This window comes from Hyaena hyaena, unplaced genomic scaffold, assembly GCF_003009895.1.
Source record: "Hyaena hyaena isolate Hyena2069 unplaced genomic scaffold, ASM300989v1 scaffold_362, whole genome shotgun sequence".
Lineage (NCBI taxonomy): Eukaryota > Metazoa > Chordata > Mammalia > Carnivora > Hyaenidae > Hyaena > Hyaena hyaena.
The window spans coordinates 906,922-929,403 of NW_024080998.1; the positions used below are offsets into that span (position 1 = coordinate 906,922).

At 39.0% G+C, this 22,482-nt stretch overlaps 1 protein-coding gene across 1 annotated transcript in view; it reads left to right on the forward strand.

Moving 5' to 3' along the window:
• Nucleotides 1–22,482, forward strand: part of TTC27 (tetratricopeptide repeat domain 27) — a 191,558-nt gene that overhangs the window by 58,901 nt on the left and 110,175 nt on the right. The window contains exon 10 of the mRNA XM_039250329.1: nucleotides 17,265–17,378. Coding sequence (XP_039106260.1) covers nucleotides 17,265–17,378 — 114 coding nt within the window. The remainder of the gene's footprint in view (nucleotides 1–17,264; nucleotides 17,379–22,482) is intronic.

Below are 22,482 nucleotides of genomic sequence, written 5' to 3' on the forward strand. Positions count from 1 at the left end.
ATAAGAAAAAAATGAAATCTAGAAATTATTTTGAGGTATGGCAAAATCATTTAAATATTATTCGATAAACTGTTAATTTTTTTTAATGTTTATTTATTTTTGAGAGAGAGGGATAGCATGAGCTGAGATGGGGACAGAGGACCTGAAGCAGGCTCTGCGCTGACAGCAGAGAGCCTGGCATGGGGCTCGAATCCACAAACCATGAGGTCATGACCAGAGCTGAAGTCAGACGCTCAACCGACGGAACCACCTAGGCACCCCTGATAAACCATTTTAAGGAATAAACAGTTCTGATTTCACTGCGTAGATTTTACTTGTAAGGTGAATCTTACTGTCATTCACTAGGCTGCTGAGAAGCAGAATTGGTGATGTAGGGAAACATTAATAGAAGATAGAAGAAAAAGCCTTAGGAAAGAAAACCCCTTAGTAGGGTTCACAGTCCCCACATACGGAGAAATATATAGGACTTATAGCTAAGTTGGTATTACATTTGATATTAAGGAGCTGTGTTCAAACTTATGGCTTTGTGCTTATGTGTTTGGCCATCACTGAAGCTAAAGAAAGCTCTTCGGCTTTCTGACATGATGAATTAACGTGGTGTTTAAGGATGAAAAATTCAGCTTTAAAATAGTTAGGTGTTTTATTTATTTATTTATTTTTTTTACAAATAGTTTATTGTCAAATTAGTTTCTACATAACACTTAGTGCTCATCCCCAAAGTGCCCTCCTCCATGCCCATCCCCCCCCCCCCCCACAACCAACAAACCACAAATATTATCAGCATTCAAGAGTCTCTCATGGTTTGCCTCTCTCCCTTTCCCCCACCATTTCCGCCCTTCTTCTCCCGCTTGTTCCTCCGTCAAGTTCCTCCTAATCCTCCTATACGTGCAAACATATGATATTTGTCCTTCTCTGCCTGACTTATTTCGCTCAGCATAACACCCTCAAGGTCCATCCATGTTGCTACACATGGCCAGATTTCATTGTTTCTCATTGCCATGGAGTATTCCATGGTATAGATAAACCACATCTTCTTGATCCATTCATCTGTTGATGGACACTTAGGCTCTTTCCATGTTTTAGCTATTGTGGAGAGTGCTGCTATGAACATTGGGGTACATGTGCTCCTATGCCTCAGCATTTCTGTATCCCTTGGGTAAATTCCTAGCAGTGCTATTGCTGGGTCATAAGGGAGTTCTATTGTTAGTTTCCTGAGGAACCTCCACACTGTTTTCCAGAGGGGCTGTACCAGTTTACATTCCCACCAACAGTGTAGGAGGGTGCCCGTTTCTCCACATCCTCGCCAGCATCTAGAGTTCTCTGATTTGCTCATTTTAGCCACTCTGACTGGCGTGAGGTGGTATCTCAGTGTGGTTTTGATTTGTATTTCCCTGATGAGGAGGGATGCTGAGCATCGTTTCATGTGTCTGTTGGCCATCTGGATGTCCTCTTTGGAGAAGTGTCTGTTCATGTCTTCTGCCCATTTCTTCACTGGGTTGTTTGTTTTTCGGGCGTGTAGTTTGGTGAGTTCCTTATAGATTCTGGATATTAACCTAGTTAGGTGTTTTAAATAGGTCTATTCCTCACGACAGTGTGAAACGTGAATCTGGTAGAGCTGATGAACTGGCATCTCCAGAATGTAGGTCTTTTTTTTTTTTTTTTTTTGAGGCAGCCACATGACCAACAGCTTGATCTCTCTCTGGTGCCAGCTTCCTATATGAAAATTTGCAGAACAGGGAACAGAGGTTTGAGAGCATTGTAGTAACAGGAGGTTTAGAATCTCAGAAGTTGCCAAGCATCGTCCTAGATATTGTGGGAGAAATCAAGGTATAAAACATAGGACTTGTCTTCATGGAATTTTTTTTGAAAAAAATTAATGTTTTATTTGTTTTCTAGAGAGAGAGAGCGTGAGAGACAGTGTGTGAGCAGGGTAGGAGCAGAGAGAGTGGGAGACACAGAATCTGAAGCAGGCTCCAGGCTCTGAGCTGTTAGCCCAGAGCCTGACACAGGACTCGAACTCACAATATGAGATCATGACTTGAGTCGAAGTCGGGCACTCAACCAACTGAGCCACTAAGGCACCCAAAAAATTATTAGTTTAGCCCAGGTCAGATAAACTTATGAAAATATAATTGGCAATACCCGGCACTTTAAACTACAAAATGATAGCGTAGATAAATAAATCTCCTAAGTGCTCAAAAAAAAAAAAAAAGTATTTAGGACAGAACAAAGAAGGCTTTGTTCACTAAGGGAAGATTTGAGTCAAGCCTTGTAAGACAGCTGGGATCTAGATGGAGTAATAGCAAGAGCAAAGGCGAGGAGATGGGGGAAGGGGGAGTTGTACTAGGTTTGGTTAGCTGGATTGGAAGATTTGGTTAGGGCAGTAGTGAGACTTGGGGGAAAACAGATTTGCCACAGATTTTAAATGGTCTCTGGAGCAAGGCCTGGGAATTTGGACTATAGTTCTACTTCTGGGGGTAATTTATGGACTAAATTTAGAGCTTTAAACTTACTGTCATTTGATACTGATTTTAACAATGGATGCTCTTTTGAATAGTTCATTATGGAAGGGGGAATAGCTCTGCTTTTTATAGTATTTCTTTGTTCCTTGCTTTTGGAAGGTCAGCCTGACCTGGGTAGGCACCATCTGATTTGGCTTGAGTGTAGCCAAACAATTATGGACCCACAAAGAGAACTCTGAGTAGGCTTTGATTTATGTGCGGAAAAGCAGCTATCTAAAAGCTCCTTCCTTCACGTTTAAAGGAGCAGACTGGCTGGCTGTCCTGTAAAGGACCCCAGTGACCTCTGGGAAGATTATTGGAAACGTGCAGTGATAAGAATGAAAAGAAAATTTGTTTTTAATAGAAACGGCACTCCAGAGTTTCTTTGAGGGTGTTACAGAATTTTCTTTGCTACTATTCTGGGAATGATGGCAATGTTTCACGTAGTGGATTGCTAGCTACGTAAAATAATGCCTGTATATATAGCGTGTCATAATAAAATTTGCTTTTTGAGCATGCGTTAGGGTGGTATTCATTGGCTTTTTCATTTCACACCATTAACTGAGTTTCCTTAGATGTTAGATTATTACATTCCTTTTTTAGTATGAGTCTGAGCACCAGCCCGGGTGGTGTATCTAGCAGTGATAGCCTCCTGCTGAGGCATGCAAAGCACCCTTCCTTTCTCTCTCAAAATACCTGCTTTTCAGTGCTTGCCAAAGTGGATGGATTTTTTCACTTATAAAACACTGTAAGTAAAAGATATTACTAGGGTTTATTTCATCTTTCATGGTAATAATAAATATTTAGAGTATATATTGTAAATTTATGATACAGATATTAATAAGTAATGTTATTAATAAGTAATATTATAAAGAGCACATGAAAATGATATACTTAGAAGAGCTTACTGGATCAGTGAATTGCCTTACATAGATTTTGGTCAAAGAAAGTTGAGAAATGAGAGAACTTTTCTTAAAACAGCCATACAAATATTATCACTCACATTTAGGTGGTTTCTGACCCTTGCCCTAAAGTGTGAAAGTAGTGAGCATTCCATCTCATATACAAATGTCTGGTTGCCAATGGCACAACATTCTTTAGCAGTGTCCTCATTCTCAAAGTGCTGCTATGCTAGCTGAACACACTAAATTTTGTAAGCTTCTTTTTTTTTTTTTTACTGGATTTTTAGCCAGCAGTCATATTTCCATGAGGTGATATTACATCAAATCACTTGAATTCGTAGACTCCAAGTAAAAATAAATGGACATAAAAAAGCATATACAGTTGTATGATTCCACTTACCTAAAGTACTTAGAGTCATCAAATTCACAGAAACAGAAAGTAGAATGGTGGCTTCCAGGGGGAGAGAGTTGGGGATGTTTAATGGGCACAGGGTTTTATTTTTTTTTTTTTTTTTTTTTTTTTTTTTTTACAAATAGTTTATTGTCAAATTAGTTTCTACATAACACTCAGTGCTCATCCCCAAAGTGCCCTCCTTCATGCCCATCCCCCCCTCCCCCCCACATCCATCAGTCCTCAGTTTTTGTCAGCATTCAAGAGTCTCTCATGGTTTGCCTCTCTCCCTTTCCCCCACCATTTCCGCCCTTCTTCTCCCCCTTGGTCCTCCGTCAAGTTCCTCCTAATCCTCCTATACGTGCAAACATATGGTATTTGTCCTTCTCTGCCTGACTTATTTCGCTCAGCATAACACCCTCAAGGTCCATCCATGTTGCTACACATGGCCAGATTTCATTGTTTCTCATTGCCATGTAGTATTCCATGGTATAGATAAACCACATCTTCTTGATCCATTCATCTGTTGATGGACACTTAGGCTCTTTCCATGTTTTAGCTATTGTGGAGAGTGCTGCTATGAACATTGGGGTACATGTGCTCCTATGCCTCAGCATTTCTGTATCCCTTGGGTAAATTCCTAGCAGTGCTATTGCTGGGTCATAAGGGAGTTCTATTGTTAGTTTCCTGAGGAACCTCCACACTGTTTTCCAGAGGGGCTGTACCAGTTTACATTCCCACCAACAGTGTAGGAGGGTGGGCACAGGGTTTTAGTTGCAAGTTGAAGAGTCCTGGAGATCAGCTGAACAACCATGTAAATGTACTTAACTGTTCTGAACACTTAAAAATGGTTAAGATGCTAAGTTTTATGTTCTATGTATTTTACTACAATTTTAAAGAACATTAAAAAGAGGAAAAAAGAAGCACCAGCAATAATGTCATAGACTTGAAGTTTCAAGAAATAAATCTATTAGAAGATTTACAGGACCTCTATACTAAAATCTGTAAAACATTATTAAGAGAAATCAATGAAGGCTTAACTAATTGGGGTATTTGCTATGTTCATGGAGGACTCAGCATTTGAAAATTTCATGTCTTCTCAAATGAACCTATATAATGAACATGATCCCTAACAAAATCCCAGAGTTCTGATTTTTTGTTGTTTTAGTAGTTGTTGCTGTTGGGTTTTGGCTTTGTGGAATTCAGGCTGACTTTAAAATTCATGTGGAAATGTGGGCGCCTGGGTGGCTCAGTTGGTTAAGCGTCTGACTTCGGCTCAGGTCATGCATGATCTTGCAGTCTGTGAGTTCAAGCCCTGCCTTAAGCTCTGTGCTGATGGCTCAGAGCCTGGAGCCTGCTTTGGAATCTGTGTCTCCCTGTCTCTGTGACCCTCCCCCTCCTTGTGCTTTGTCTCTCAAAAAATAAATAAAAGTTAAAAAAAATGAAAATAAAATTCATGTGGAAACGTAAAGGGCTAAGAATCACTAAGGCAGTCGTGAAGAACTGAGCTGGGCTACTTACATTGCCAGATAGCAAGCCCTGTTCTAAAACTATATTATCTAGATATATTATTGCTTATCATATGGTGGTCCTTGGACTGGCAGCATCAGCATAACCTGAGAGCTTGTTAGAAATGCAGAATCTCCGACTCCATCTCAACCCTTTATTGAATCAGCATCTCTGGGGTTGAGGCCAGAGAGTCTGTGTTTTAACAATTTCTCTGTGTTATTCTTATGTACTTTAAAGTTTGAGAAACACTGAATTAAGACATTTTGACATAAGAAAATACGAGTCAACTGGTAGAAAAAATAGAGAGTACAGAAACAGATCCATATGTACACAGTTCAGCTGATTTATGACAAAGTTGGCATTGCAGTACAATGGAAATGAGTAGGCTTTTCAATAATGGTATTATTTAATTAATTAATTTATTTATTTTTCGATATATCCATATTGAAAAAAGCTGTCTTAACCCCTATATCATACCGTATATACAAAAACCAGTTCCAGACTGAGTTTATAAAAGTGAAAAAGCAAAACTGTAAAGCTTTTAGAGGAAAAAACACAGGGGAACATCCTTGAGACCTTAGGACAAACAGTACAATAAGGTTCTAATGATAAAACAAAAATGATAAATTGGACTTTATTAGTATTAAGCATTTCTCTTTATCAAAAGATAGCATTAATATTTGCAAAGCACTTAGACTGGTGCCTTGCCAGCATGTTGTATGTGTTACATGAATGTTTGTCAAGAATATAAATAATACGTTATCCTCTTCCAACAAAAAGAGTACTTGTGTTCAGAAAATATAAAGCATAGTTAACAAATTATTGAGAATAATTCTGACAACCCAATAGGAAAAACAGAGGACTTCAATAGGACTTAATAAAGAAGCATTAAAATGGTCATTAACATAACTAAAAGGTGCTGAACTTTATGAGTCATCAGAGAACTGCAAATTAAAACCATAATGACATACTACTACATACCCACCAGAATGGCTAAAACACAGATTAAATGGTGTCGAGTGTTGTAAGGATGTGAAGCAACAAGAGCTCGCTAATATTTCTAGCAAGAGTGTGGAGTGGAATAACCTTTTAGAAGATTGGCAGGAACTATGAAAGCTAAATGTCTTCATGCTCCATGACCATGCGATTCCACTCCTAGGTATATACTCAACAGAAACACTGGTGCATGTTCACCTGAAGAACATGTCTTAAAGTGTGAACCATACATTCTGATAGTTCATCTAGAATGTTCATAGCATACTTGTATCAGCCCCAAAGTGGAAACTGCATGAATGTCCATCAGTGATACGATGGTAGATAAACTATTCATGTAATGGGATATTATGCAGCAGTAATAAACACTCTATGCAACTATATGGGCGAATCTTTCAAAATAGTTTGAGCAGAAGAAACCCGATACAAAGGAATACTCTGTGATTACGTTTGTATAAAGTAGGAAAGCATGCGCTCTGACCTCTGGGGTTACAAGTCAGGATAAGTGGTTACCCTTCCAGAAGGGCAGGGGAATGACCAGAACAGAGGACAAGGGGGACAGTGAGATGCTGGTAATGTCTCTTGATCTGAGTGCTGGTTACATATATCTGCTCAGTCTGTGAATATTCACTGCGCATTTATAGAAATTAGATATAAACAATGTTTTTTTTTTTTTTTTTACTTTTTAAAAGAAGAGTTTATTTAGTTTTGAGAGAGAGAAAGAGAGAGAGGGAGACAGAGAACCCCAAGTAGGCTATGTGCTGCAAGCACAGACTCACAGATCTCACAAACCATGAGATCATCACCTGAGCTGAAATCAAGAGCCAGATGCTTAACCAACTGAGACACCCAGGAGCCCCTAGAAGCAGTGCTTTAATTAATGGAAAAATTGGATTTAGTAGCCATTTCTCCATCACATCGAACTGAAAAAGACATGGAAGGAGTCATATAGGGCATTCACATTCATGGTCACATGAGTTGCAGTGGTCATTCCTTCAATATTCTGAAAGAATAGTGTCTTTAAGAAAACGATTGTTAACAAAGCACCTATTCTCAGCACATTTTAATCAAACTGGAATCTCTTATATGAAAATAATTTCTTTCTCAACAAATAGCCAAAGTATGGAAAGAGACCAAATGTCCATCGATGGATGAAGGGTTAAAGATGTGGTATATATATACAATGGAGTGTTACTTGACAATCAAAAAGAATGAAATATTGCCATTTGCAATTATATGGATGGAACTAGAGGGTATCATGCTAAGCGAAATTAACCAGTCACAGAAAGACAAATATCATATGATTTCACTCATATGAGGATTTTAAAATACAAAACAGATGAACATAAGAGAAGGGAGGCAAAAATAATATAAAAACAGGGAGGTGGACAAAACAGAAGAGACTCAAATATGGAGAACAGAGGGTTACTGGAGGGATTGTGGGAGGTGCAAGGGGCTAAATGGGTAAGGGGCATTAAGGAATCTCCTCCTGAAATCATTGTTGCACTATATGCCACTAACTTGGATACAAATTTAAAAACTAACTATCCATCTATCTATCTATCTATCTATCTATCTATCTATCTATCTATATTTTTCCAGGGCACCTGGGTGGCTCAGTCGATTGAGTGTCCTACTCTTGATTTTTGCTCAGGATTTAAGCTCAGGTCATGATTTCATGATTTTGTGAGTTCGAGCCTCACACGGGCTCTGTGCTGACAGTGTGGAGCCTTCTTGAGATTCTCCCTCTTTCTCTGCCCCTCCCTTGCTCACACTCTCTCTGTCTCTCTCAAAATAAATGAACTTTAAAAAATAAAAAATTAAGGTATTTTATTTCTGACTGAATAATTTCATTCCAGTTTCTTGTGTGGATATATTAAGTTCATTTTAAGTGTTTAAAGCTCTCTTCCATGTAGTCTATAGATAAACTATGAAGCTCCAAACTTATTGTTTACATTAGTGCTTTGCTTGGGAATAGTCTGATTTATTTCTTTAAACCTGTCAATGCTAGAAAAGCATCAAGATGCAGGATGACCCCACTCATGACTATATGAAAAAAGTGACAGTTTCTTGCAAAAAGCTCAGAAGCATCAATCAAATCAAAGCTTATTTTCGCAATACATTTTTTGCCATGTATCTAGATGATTCTGTAGGTTTTTGTTTATTTTGTTTATTTTTTATTTAAAAATTTTTTTAAAAAAATATTTATTGATGAGAGACAGAGACAGAGCGTGAGCATTGGAGGGCAGAGAGAGAGGGAGACACAGAATCCGGAGGAGGTTCCAGGCTCTGAGCTGTCAGCACAGAGCCCGATGTGGGGCTCAACCTCACGAACTGCGAGATCATGACCTGAGTTGACATCAGATGCTTAACCAACTGAGCCACCCAGACAACCCTGTTTTTGTTTATCTTAACAAAGATAAATAAATGTAACATTTTTGGTTGTAAGGATTTCTCTGGAACAACAGAGATAGAATAGCATGCTGTAATGTACAAGCAGTTATTTTCAACTGCCTAAATATTTCACCAAATATCAGGATGGAACTACCAGATACTCTGAAATCTACAAGGACCTGGTTTAAACATAGTAGGACATCAGCTGGGTTTGTATTACTTGGGAAGAATTCTAATGAATTGAGTATTTGTGCAAGGGGAAGCTTACTGCTGTGCACATAACTATTTGCAAGTGCACTTAGCTAGGCAGGATTAGGTGTTTTAGATTTTAAGATAACTAATATCTGTGCCTTTTTAGGGGCGAGTGGCTAAGCTGTGCTTCAGCAGGTTGAGCAGTACCAGAAAGCTTAGGTGGAATGGTCACAGGTTAATTTGGGTTTTGAGTGATTTCCATTTTAAGGGTGTTGGTGTGCTCTGTGCCTTCAGAAAGATGGCAGCTTGCTCTCCTGGAGGATGAATAAAATCCTACTGAAGAACTACTGCTGTCAAGGAGTCCAGATCAGTAAGGAAGAGGTAAAACTTTCACTGTGTGCAGGTGACATGATTCTAATGAATTCAGTAAAGTCACAGGACACAAAATCAATCTACAGAAATCTGGCATTTCTGTACACCAATAATGAAGCAGCAGAAAGAGAAATTAAGAAAACAATTCCGTTTACAGTTGCATCAAAAATAATAAGATACCTAGGAATAAACCTAACCAAAGAGATGAAAGACCTATACTCTGAAAACTATAAAACACTGATAAAATAAATTGAAGGGGACACAGAGAAATGGAAAGACATCCCATGCTTAAATATCTATACTGCCTAAAGCAGTCTATACATTTAATGCAATCCCTATCAGAACCAACAGCATTTTTCATAGAACCAGAACAAAAATCCTAAAATGGAACCAGAAAAGACCCCAGATAGCCAAAGCAATCTTGAAAAAGCAAAGCGAAGCTGGAGGCATCACAATTTTGGACTACCTCAAAGCTATTGTAATCAAAATAGTATGGTGCTGGTTCAAAAATGGACACATAAATCAGTGGAACAGAATAGAAAACCCAGAAACGAACTCACATCTTTAGGGTCAATTAATCTTCGGCAAAGCAAGAAAGAATGTCCAAAGGGAGAAAGTCTCTTTAACAAATGGTGTTGGAAACACTGGACAGCAACATGCAAAAGAATGAAACTGGACTGCTTTCTTACAACAAACACAAAAATAAATTCAAAATGGATTAACGACCTAAACCTAAGACCTGAAACCATAAAAATCCTAGAAAAGAGAGCACAAACAATAATTTCGCTGACATCCGCTGTAACATCTTTTTTGATATGTCTCCCGAGGCAAGGGAAACAAAAGGAAAAATAAACTGTTAGGACTACATCAAAATAAAAAGCTTCTGCACAGCAAAGGAAATAACAAAGCAGGCAGCCTACAGAATGGAAGAAGATATTTGCAAATTACCAATGTGATAAAGGGTTATTATCCAAAATATATGTAAAGAACTTCTAAAACTCAACACCCAAAAACAAATAGGTTAAAATTGGGCAGAAGACATGAACAGACACTTCTCCAAAAGAGACATAGAGATGGCCAACAGACACATGAAGAGATGCTCAACATTGCTTATCATCAGGAAAGTCCAAAGCAAAACTACAAGGAACTAACACCTCACACCTGTTAAAATGGCTAAAATCAAAAACACAAGAAACACGAGGTGTTGGCAAGGATGTAGAGAAAAAGGAACACTCGTGCACTGTTGTGGGAGTGCAAACTGGTACAGTCACTCTGGAAAACAGTGTGGAGTTTCTTCAAAAAGTTAAAAATAGAACTACTCCATAGTCTAGCAGTTGCACCACTGGGTATTTACCCTAAGAATATGAAGACAGTAATTCAAAGGGATACATAAACCCCTATGGTAATAGCAGCATTATTTACAGTAGTTATACTATAGTAGTTACATCAATAGATGAACAGAAAAAGAAGTTGTAGATAATATAGACTAGATATAGACATACAGATATTATTCAGCCAGAAAAAACAATGAAATCCACTTGCCGTGACATGGATGGAGATAGATAATATAGCGCTAATTGAAATAGAGAAGGACAAATACCATATAATTTCACTCATATATGAATTAAAGGAAAAAAGCAAATGAGCAAAGGGGAAGAAAGAGAGGCAAACCAAGAAACAGACTCTTAACTATAGGGAACAAACTGATGGTTGCTAGAGGGAAGGGGTGGGGTGGGTGGGTTGAAATAGGTGATGGGGATTAAGCAGGGCACTTGTGATGGGCACAGGATGATTAAAATAAAATCTTTAAAAACAAAACAAAACAAAACAAAAAACCCCACCATTGTCCCGGCCTTTACAGTTGAGTTGTAACTGTATTTGCCTCAGAACAAGAAGCTGACTCTCTTGTTATCAGCCTTTTCGTAATTTCTCTTATTTTGAGCCAGTTTTTAGATAAAAATATTTAGAAATTTACAGAACATTTCTGAGAAATAAGTGAAATATTTGAAGCAAAATATAGATTATAAGAATTAGCAATATACACTATTTGATATCCTCAAAAATGTGTTTTTTGGAGAAAATAGAAACTGAGAAGATTAAAAATAGAGTGTTTACTGTAGTTTAATTATACAGAGACATATTTCCATGCGCTAAAAGAATCCAGCTTTTTTGCGAGGCAGATTCTGAAATTTGGGAAATGTTGAATATGCTTAGAGGATGTTTCATCCAAATATCATTAGTGGCTTTAAGAAAAAGCAGTGACATAGTAGTTTGGGCTTAATTTTTTTAATCTTGGGTTTTCTTTTTAAGTCTTCAACAACACTGAAATTGAATGTAAGATTGTTCTTTTTAAGGACCTTGTAAGTAATGATTTTGTAAAATATATGCTTTTCACATGGTCATAAGTTTTTTATAACCTAAAATTTACCATTTTAATATTTTTTAAGCATACCATTCAGTGATATTAAGGACATTTACACTGTTATGCAGTTACCAGCACTTTCCATCTCCAGAACTTTTTTTATCACCCCAAACTGAAACTCTGTACCCATCAAACATTAGCTTCTCATACTTTCCTTGCCCAACACTGGAAGTTGCCATTCTCTTTTCTGTCTCTGTGTGTTTCACTATTCTTGGTACCTCATACACTCATAAAATATTTGTCCTTTTGTGTCAAGCTCATTTCACTTAGCATAAGGTCGTCAGGGTTTACCCATGTTGTAGTGTCTATCAGACCCTCTTTCCTTTTTAAGGCTGAATAATATTTCTTTATATATATTCCAAATTTGGTTTATTCATTTTTCTGTCAGTGAGTATGTGAGTTATTTCTGCCTTTTAGCTATTGTGAATAACACTGCCATGAACATTGGTATGCAAATATCTATTCAAGTCCCTCCTTTCAATTCTCTTGGGCATATATCCAGAAATAAAATGTCTGGATCATGTTTAATCTTATGTTTAGTTTTTTGAGGATGCTTTTTTTTAATGCCCAGATATCCATATCCATACAAAGATATTATAAAGTGTCTGCTATGAAAATGGGGCAGTTAATAAAACTTCATAATCTGATAATTTCTGATGTATTTTGATTTTTGTTCACACAAATAACTGGTAGCTAGAATCCTAGGCTAGTAAAATATTTTATCAGCATGTATTTATGTACTATATATACTAAAAATGGTCAGTACCTTTCCCAAGAGTTATGCAGCTAATTGGTAGGGAGAGTCTGGTCTAGAATCCAGTTCCTCTTTTAGTACATTTTTCCACTTTGCCATGTCTCTTCTTTAAAAATATGTTTCATGCTACAATTTAGCAATGACTTATTTTCTTTCTTTAAATTTTTTTTAAATGTGTATTCATTTTTTGAGAGACAGAGCGCGAGCGAGGAAGGCACAGAATCCGAAGCAGGCTCTAGGTTCTGAGCCAACACAGAGCCTAATGCAGGGTTTGAACTCGCAAACTGCGAGATCATGACCTGAGCTGAAGTTGGATGCTTAGCCGACTGAGCCACCTAGGTGTCCGAGTAAGCTTATTTTATTTGGCATTTGGAGCATATTGTTGTAAATATAAAAATAAGTATAAAATAATGTTTAGTTTTCTGAGCTGCTTCACAAAAGCCTATATAAGCCACAGTATACCTGGATTATACTAATGTAAGTGTTATTTCATGATACCCAATTATTATTTACTGTATTGTGTCCTTGGGGGAGAGTATTTCCCCAATTCTATCCAGGGAATGTCAGGAGAAAAAAATGTAACAGGTGATTTTCATAAGCTCCAGTCACTGTTAATTTTTATTTGTTTCAAAAGAAGCACCCTTGTACATAACCTTTGCCTCTGTGTAAATGATGACAAAGAAAAAATTCCTTTCTCTGTCACTTTATCTGTTTCTTTGAGTACTTGCAGTGTGCCAGGCTGTAGGGAAGGCACTTGTGGGTGGAATAGCTGGGTCCTCTGCCCTGGAGGAGCCCCCCTGGAAGCAGGGGTAGAGAATCATGGGGCACAGACGGAGCTATGCAGGGAAGATGGTTGAGAAAGGCTTCCCATGAAAATGACATTTCAGCTGACCCCCGAAAGGTGAGACAGAGCTAGCAGGAGGCAGTGGTCATTCTCAGGTCCTGAATTGGGTAGAATTAAGAGTAACTCCTGTCGGTGGAGGACCCTGGGTCAGCCCTGCCCATCCATCTGCACAGACCAGCTCGAGTCCCCACCGGCCAGCCTGCTGCTTGGGTAGTTAGCTGGGTGCTCTCTCCACTGGATTTGCTTGCTATACTTTTGGATCAGAAATGTATTAAAAAACAACATTTTCCTTCAGAGTTGGCTGGGGCACCTGGGTGGCTCAGTCGGTTAAGCATCTGACTTTGGCTCACGTCATGATCTCATGGTTTGTGGGTTCGAACTCTGCATCAGGCTCTGTGCTGACAGCTCAGAACCTGGAGCCTGCTTTGGATTCTGTGTCTCCCTCTCTGCTCCTCCTCTGCTCATGCTCTCTCACTCTCATCTCAAAAATAAAAATAAACATAAAAAAGTTAAAAAAAAAAGACCAACGGCCAAAAAACCCAAGGTCGGCAGAACATTATAGCATATATCCCCAATTTAATTTTCTTTTTCTTTACCTAATTATGATTGACTTACCTTGTGGGCAGCAGTGTTCTATAAAACATATTAAACACAGCCCATCTGCAGTTACCTCCTTTTGGAAGGACTTTCCCAACCAAGTCTTTATATCTCCCAGCCAAACAGATATACATGCATTCTTCAGTGATGCCATTAGCCAGCCAGTTCCCTCTTTAAAGCTTTTCAAATGTCCATTTGTCAGATTGCATTTTACTCTCCATGTTTAGTGAGAATGTTTTGCTTGACCTTTGCATAAAAGTCTCAGGCAAACTCTTGTTCTCATGCCAGCATAGAAAACAGCCTGATTTTGTTTTTCTCAGGAAAATGTCTCCCCTGCTTTGGTGTGCAAACCTTACAGCTGGGCTTTAACTCTGTCAGGCCCGTGGCCGGGGCTCATCTGTGTCCCGCCGCGTCATTGGCAAAGTGGTCAGTGCGGTTGGAAGCTGTAGGGGAGGACAGGTTTTCTTTGACCTTCCTCGGGCTGGGTCTGCAAACCAACCTGACAGCTTAACGGGAGAAAGGCACACAGATTTATCTACACTAGGTTTTTTTTTTTGTGACATGGGAGATTTCATAAGGAAACGAAGACCTGAAAAAAACAGTTAAATCTGAGTATGCTCGGTTTGATGAAGGGTGGGCATCATGGAAGAGTGTGACAGGTCAGAGAGTATGTAAGTGTAAAGGATGCTCCTTTCTTCTGGGTGTAGGGAGGACGCCTCGCACATGAGAGTTTTATGACTTGTTTCACGGCACAGCGGCAGGGGGAAGGTCGGAGTGATCTTGCTTCTGCTGCTTTCTCACACTCCTTTGGCTAAAAGTATTCAGTATGCCTGGGTGCCATGCTTTGGGGATAGCGTGTCCTGAACCCTGTCAGAGGTCAGTGCCATCAACCTGTGCTGACTGTGGATGGTGATTTTCTGTTAGGGGTGAGAGAAGGGATTACAGGAGGAGACACCCCGAGGGGCCCACTTTGGTGGGTACTGTCAGAGGCTTGCTAAGCTTTCCCTATTCATGTTTAATTCCTCACAGCCTGTGAGAGATGGGAGTCACCACTGTGCTAGAGAGGGGAGTAGTGAGACCCTAGGATGTCAAGTAACTTCCCAGGTCACCCAGCTGGTCCCCTCACGTGGTGGAGCTGGGATTCTGAGCAAGCTCTGGCTGGCTTGGAGAATGTTCCCGCTGTTCTCCAGAGCCCTTCCCTCAGTGCTCTTCCATCCTGTCACAGGGTTACAGAGACAGTCCCTTCAGTGAGGTGAAGAGAAACAAATGCCCTGATGTGACCCATTGTGGCTAGTAGAATTGCTTTGTAGATTCACTTGTTGAAAAAAGTTGATTCCTTTGAAAATTCTTGAGATCAAGTAGTGTTCTACATTTTAAATCTTTTTTTTAAATGTCTTTTGTTTCATCATGTATTTCTTTATAGTGCCATATACACCTGTTTATGTTTAGGAAGCCATTTTTGTAGATTTTAGTTACTGGAGGCTAATGAGATAAAGTTATAGATTAATCCGGTAAAGCATGTTTCAAGGGGATCAAATATTTTATTTGCAGTTAGTTATAGAAGGATAAGATTACCTAATAGACGTTACATTAGAAAGTAGATTGTGTGAGGGCAGCAGACTTGTCTGTCTGTCTTGCTAGTTTGCCCGCGGGGCCTGTGCACACGTCCTTGCACAGAGTAGGTGCTCATGTGAATTCATGAACGAACACTCTTTGGTGAGACCCCATTCTGTCGATTCCCCTCCTCCCTTATTCGTGCTGCCTTCGCTTACTCCTCTTCCCACTCCTCCTTAGCACAGCAGTTTCCCAGCCTTCTTTACTGAGTCCTCTGCTCACATTTCTCTATCAGTGCTTCTTGGGTCGTGTCATCACTTCTAGGAGGTAATCGTGTCTGGAGAATGTGTTGAAAAACCAAAATAAAGACGTTGTTCCGGGGACCAAGAGGCCAAATATTAGAACCACTTTTCCTGCTAATAAAGGTGTGACTTAGAGCAAGTGGTCTAATCCTTTGATGCTTCCTTTTCCTTTATGCTGTAAGGGTGTTGGTCTTGATTCAGAGTTGAAAATTCAAATACCTAAAGGGGCTCATGGAAGGACTTCCTGCTAAATTTTAATGACAAGTTGGAGTTATAAATGAATTTCACGATAGATAAATAGTTGTATTATTTTAGCCTAGTAGTTCTTAAGCTTGGCTACAGTTTAGAATGACCTGGGAAGTGTTTTTAAGAGACACTTTTGCCAGATCCTGCTCTCAGAGATCTGGTTTACTTAAAAAACAAAACAAACAAGAAAAAAGCTTCTCAGGTGCTTCTAACATGCAGCTTTGTTTGGAATGATTAATTGGACTCTTAACTAATTAGGGTGTTCTCCGCACTGACTTTTGGAAACAAGCAAATGATCAAGGTTATACTCAGCTTGCAGACAAATAAGCATTTTCCCTTGTTTCACATCAATCTTGACTGGAGGTTACAGTTGTGAATGACCACGGGGAGACAATATTGGATTACAGATCCTCAGCAAAGCATGAAAATTATGTTCATTACATCAAGTAGCGCCTACTGCATTGTTATTGTCATACATTTTGTCTGTTTTCACTTACCCAGAACTTTTACTTTTCTCCAATACATCTGTGGTCATATTCAGTGGTTTCTACTACATTCTCTGAATGCATGGCAGTCACAGCTTTCTGGGATTCGGACTTAGTACTTGTATATTTGAGCTTTCGTTTTAGGCCAGTCTTTGTTAAGATACGTCCTCTAGGAAAGCATATTAACTAAATCAGAGACTCACTACCCTAATCAAGGCCAGAAAGTCTTCTCATACATTTTAGTATTGTTTTCTGTAATATGTGTAGAAGAAAAATCTTTTGCCTTTAAGTGAAAAAAATACTTAATTCTTGGGCATTCTGTGTATTTAAAGTTTGATTTGCATTTGCATCTATGAATTAGGATATTTTTTAAGTGAAAAGTGACCAGATTTCTAATGGTTTGTTTTTATGCTTGAGTTTGGGTAATTTTTAAAAATTTATTTCAAATTTGAGAAAGATGTTTTAGGTGGCTTATTTTCTCATAATTTTTATAATCCATGAAATAAAAAGATTAATTCTTGTTGTGATATGTTCTGCCCACTGTTCTATCTGGAAAGATTTTTATTTATTCCCTAAGGGATTTATTCACTATATTGGATCCACTAGGTATGACTGCTCAAATGAACACATTCTTCACAAAAATATTTGACAGCACAGGTTTTATTATTTTTTACGGAGAAGATTTTCATCTCTCCAGTCAGTTGTATTCTGATATTTTTGGAAGAATAAATTTTGTACTAATGAAAGAGAGATCACTGAGCTTATCCCTTATTTTTGTGTTTTTTCTTTTTCTTCTCTTCTGACAGTTTTTGCTTTCACAACCAAAGTTTTGGGCCGTTCAGACATCAGCCTTGGTCCTCCGGACGAAACTTGAGAGAGGAAGCATACGCCGAGTGGAACGGGCAATGAAGCAGACACAGGTGAGAATGCGACAATTCTTGTGACTTTTCCAACTCTCTGTTGTTATTAAAAAGCATACGTCTGTGTTATGAAAACAAAAGAATGAGATAGCTTTCATTTTGTTATTATTTAGAGTGTAGGTTCTAGAATTCATTTGTCTCCAAAGCCCAGCTGTGTCACTTAGTGGCTCTGTGACCGCAATATTTAACCTCTCTAAGGGACAACTGTCCCTCTCCTTACAACACTGCTGACACCAGATGTGTGGGTCTTCCACCCCCGGCATTTCTCCACTTCCCTGTGGAGCTCAGACCCACACCACTGCCCTCTACTGTAGATGCTAGTCTCAAGTCTGGTACTTCTGACTGATTGGCTATAAATTGGGGGTTCTGACTCCTTCTTGGGGTCCGATAATTTGCCAGAATGGCTCATAGAACTCAGGGAAGCTTTATTTACTATTAGTAGTTTACTATAAAGGATACTCGAAAGGATACAAATGAATAGCCAGGTGCAGAGGTACCTGCACGGTCTGGAAGCATCCTGAGCACAGGAGCTTCTTGCCTTGTGGAATTTGGGGCACATCACCCTCCCAGCATATGGTAGGTGCACCAACCTGAAAGTTCCCTAAATCTGTTTGTTTTAGGGTTTTTACAGAGCTTCCATTATGTAGGCACGATTGATTACATCATTGGTCCTTGGTGAATAACTCAGTCCCCAGCCCTGCTCCCCTCCCTAGAGGTTGGAAGTGTGGCTCGAAGTTCTAGCCCAATAATCGCATGGTTGGTTGCTGTGTGAGCTAGCTCCCATACTCTGGGGGTCACCTCAGTATCCTGGGCTGATGGGTGGTGCGATGGGCTTATGAGTAACAACAGATGCTACCATCCAGCGAGTTATGAGTTTCAGAAGCTCCATGCCAGTATCCAGGGATGAAGACTAAATACATACTTCTTCTCATATCACATCATACCTCTAAGCTTCATTTTCATCATCTGCAAAAGTGGGTAATACTACTTACAGCAGAGGTTTATGAGTATTAAAGAGGCAATATAGGGCTGCCTGGGTGGCTCAGTTGGTTGGGCGTCTGACTTCGGCTCAGGTCATGATCTCACGGTTCATGGATTCGAGCCCTGCGTTGGGCTCTGTGCTGACAGCTCAGAGCCTGGAGCCTGCTTCGGATTCTGTGTCTCCCTGTCTCTCTGTCCCTCCCCTGCTCACACGCTCTCCCTCTTTCTCTCTCTCTCTCTCTCAGAAATAAATAAAAAACATTAAAAAAAGAAAAAGGCAATATAAGAGTTAATAAGATGTGGTTCCACAGATTCAGGTTGTGTAGGGAGGTAAAATTCATTCTGATGCAAAAATAATAAAAATTAATCTGCATTCAGGCATCATCTCCATTTAATACTACTGTTTATTCTCATCCAGTGACTAAATAGTGTCTCTTTCATAGATTGTGTGATAAACTAATAACCATGATGCAAATTTATTGCTAAGAAAAAAATGTTGCAAAAGATGTAGGATTTCATGAAGTCAGTGAAAGTGATATTTTCAAAAATTTATTTTTGGGGACACCTGGGTAGCTCGGTCGGTTAAGCATCTGGCTTTGTCTCAGGTCATAATCTTCCCATTTGCGAGTTCATGCCCTGTGTCAGGCTCTCCCCCTGTCAGCACAGGATCCTCAGTCCCCTTCTCTCTCTGCCCCTCCCCCCCCACTGTCAAAAATAAATAAACATTTGAAAAATAAAAATAAATTTAAAAAATTTTTTGAAACAATTTAGTTGTAAAAACAATGTGAAAAACTCCTATCCACATTTCATTATGAGACCCTGGTCAAGTTTTATCAATAGTCCTAACAATGTCCTTTGTAACGAAAGGGTCCAAGTACAGCATTGAGCTGCCTCATCCTTTCGGTTTCCTTTTTCTGGAACAGTTCCTCAGCCCTTTCCTGACCTTTATGGGTTTGATATTTTTGAAGGTCACCCGTCACTTATTTTGGAGATTGTCCTTCAATTTGGGTTTCTCCAACATTTCCTCATGATTAGATTCAGGTTACACAGTCTCTACAGTGATGTTATGGAAGTATTGTGCTTCTCACTGCATCCCTCCCAGGTGCCACATGATGTGAGTTGTCATTAGTGATGCTCTTTGATCATTTGAGTAAAGGTCACATTTGTGGAATTTCTCTCAGTGTAAAGTTACTCTTTTACCTTGTAGGTAATAAACACTTGGGGGGAGTTACTTTGAGATTATCATGTTTGTCATCCAATTTTCACCCACTTGTTTTAGTATTTATTGATGTTTCCTGAGAGAGGAAGTTATGATGATTGCCAAGTGGTAATTTTCTTTTTCCATAATTACTAAATAGTGTCTTAGTTGGTATTCACTGTAGACAAGAGCTTTCTCTTCTTTTTTTTATTCCTCCACTGATTTATGTATTAGAGTGTAGATTCACAGATTTCTGTTTTATTCAACTGGATATAATCTTATGCTGGCTTTATTTTTTTATTTACTTTACTCTTAATTTTTTATTTTGATAGAATTTTAGCTCATATGAATAAGATAAAGTTCAGTATAGAGCATCTTATTTGTTACTGTAGTAAAAGGAGAAGTGGATTCTCTGTGTTTAAGAATGCTAATTGTATCAAATTATCCACTCTTCTCTTCTTTTAGTAATAGAACCTGAATTTTACCCAGACATATGACTTCCCATCCTCCTTTGCAGGTAGGAGGGACCAATAGACTTAATTCTGAATAACAGAATGTGTGGGTAGAAGTGATGTGTACTACTTCTTGATCGTGTCGAGAAAAGACAGAGGAATTAGCATATTCCTCTGGCATTTAGTCCTTTCCTCTTGCCAAGGAGCTCAGAGAACTGGGGCTGCTACCATAGATCAGAGGTGCCATGTGTTGAGAATAGCAGAGCCATTTTACCAGCCCTGGATCACTAATTACTGGACTTCTAAATGAGAAAGAAAATTATGTCTTGCTTAAGTAAATATATTTTAAAAATCGCTTTTTATAGGAGTTTAACCTGTACTGACTAAGCTGAGAGCACTTTATTGATGTTCCTGGAGGTAAAAGATTTTCTGTAGGTTCTGTATCTTTCTTAGCTCTGTCTCCTGAGAGTCTAGGGCAGTGGCACCTCCGTAGCAAACGAGCACACCTTGTATCCAGATCTTGATTTCTAAATACCCTTCTTTAATAACAGGGACAAGTGCTCCTTGAATAGATAGCTGATTATAGGATTGGGGCAGTGGAGGCAGGGAACATACAAGAACATTTTGTGTCGTGCAAGAAAGTAAGGTTTTTTTTTTTAAGTTTATTTATTTATTTTTGAGAGAGAGACAGAGACAGAGAGAGAGTCCTAAGCAGACTCCACACTATTAGTGCAGAGCCTGATGTGGGGCTCGAATTCATGAACTGTGAGATTATGACCTGAGCCAAAATCACAAGTTGGACACTTAAACCAACTGAGCCATCAGGGTTCCCTGAAACTAAGGTAGTGTTAAAAAAAAAAAAAAAAAGAGAGAGCAAGAGTTTGGGTTACGTCAGAAGGACCCAGGAGCTTCTCTGAAAGAGAACCCAATGGCCAAAGCTAGAACAGTTTGAGCAACAAAATAACACAGTATTTGATTATAATCAAAGTTTTAAAATAAATACATGAGTCCATACTGCTATAAGTGAATGAGTGACTGAATAAATGGAAGAAGAGACAGATCTTCCATACAGAAGAATTTGAAATAGTTTTTGTAGGTACACCCCCTCTTAGGAGGTAGAGTTTGATATCTGTCCCTCTTAAGAGTGTGAGCTGGACTTAGTCATTTTCACAACTAGAGTATGGAAACAGAACACTAGTGGCTTACCATGGAGAAACCTGGCTACCCCTACTTTAATCAGGTGGTCACGGTTAGCATCACCAGAGAGAAGTCTGTTGATACCCTCTGGTCATCAGATATGGTGAGAAGAGCACTTCACCCCTTTGGGATTCTTCCACCAAACTGGTAATGTCAGTTTAATTACAAGACAGCATCAGAAAAATCCCATTTTGAGAGACATCCTATGAAGTACCTGACTAGTTCTCTTAAAAGTGTCAAGGTCATGGACAACATGGTCTGAGAAACCATCACACCAGAGGCACTAAGGCAACTCTGTGGTATCCTAGATTGGATCTTGGAACAGAAAAGGGACCTTAATGAACATTAATGGGAAAACTGGTTAAATACGAATAAAGTCTATAGTTTAGTTAATAGTAATAGATTAATGTTAATTTCTTAATTTTGAGAAATATATTTAGGTAATTTGGGTGAACCAGGGGAAATTGGGTGAAGAGTGTATAGGAACTGTCTATAGTATCTTTCCAGATTTTCTGTAAATCTGAAACTATTTCCAAATAAAAAGTTTATCTTAAAAGAAAAACAGACACACTTGTATTTCAGTTAGAAGTTACCTTGGTTTAAAAATGTGTATGCCTGGGGGCACCTGGCCGGCTCAGTCAGTAGAGCACGCAACTCTTTCTTGGGGTTCTGAGTTTGAGCTCCATGCTGGGCATAGAGATTACTTAAAAATAAAATCTTAAAAAAAAAATAGAATGCATATGCTTGTAAGTACCAGGTTAGCCCTGCCGCTTGTTTGGTTTCCAGTTGTATGCTTAGCTCCTGCCCAGCATCTCAGTGATGAAGGTGGGGGTCAGTGCATGTCCTACGTCCAGATGTTTCTGATTTTAGTGAGGCTTGAGTTAGATTTTTAACTGAGAACACGGGAAGGAAGTATATAATGAGATCTAAATCCTGGATAAAGAATGTTCAGGTTTACTAAATAATCATAAGCATTACTTGCTACAGTCCATAAGGCTGTAAGGGGTAAGAAGGAGGGAGAGGTGACTTAGGGAGAGCACATTTTGTGTGTGCAGAGGACAGGATGCTTCAGCCTGGGTCATGCTGGAGAGCAGGGGCCGATAATGTTGGAGGGCTCATTGTTCCAGTTCTAGTGTCAAGTCTCATAGAAGCTGAAAGAACGTGGATTTTCTCCTCTGAGTAGAAGGAATTATGGGTAACATGACAAAAGTCACAGTTCCTATTTTTTTAAACAATGTTTTATTTATTTTTTTATATTTTATTTTTGAGAGAGCGA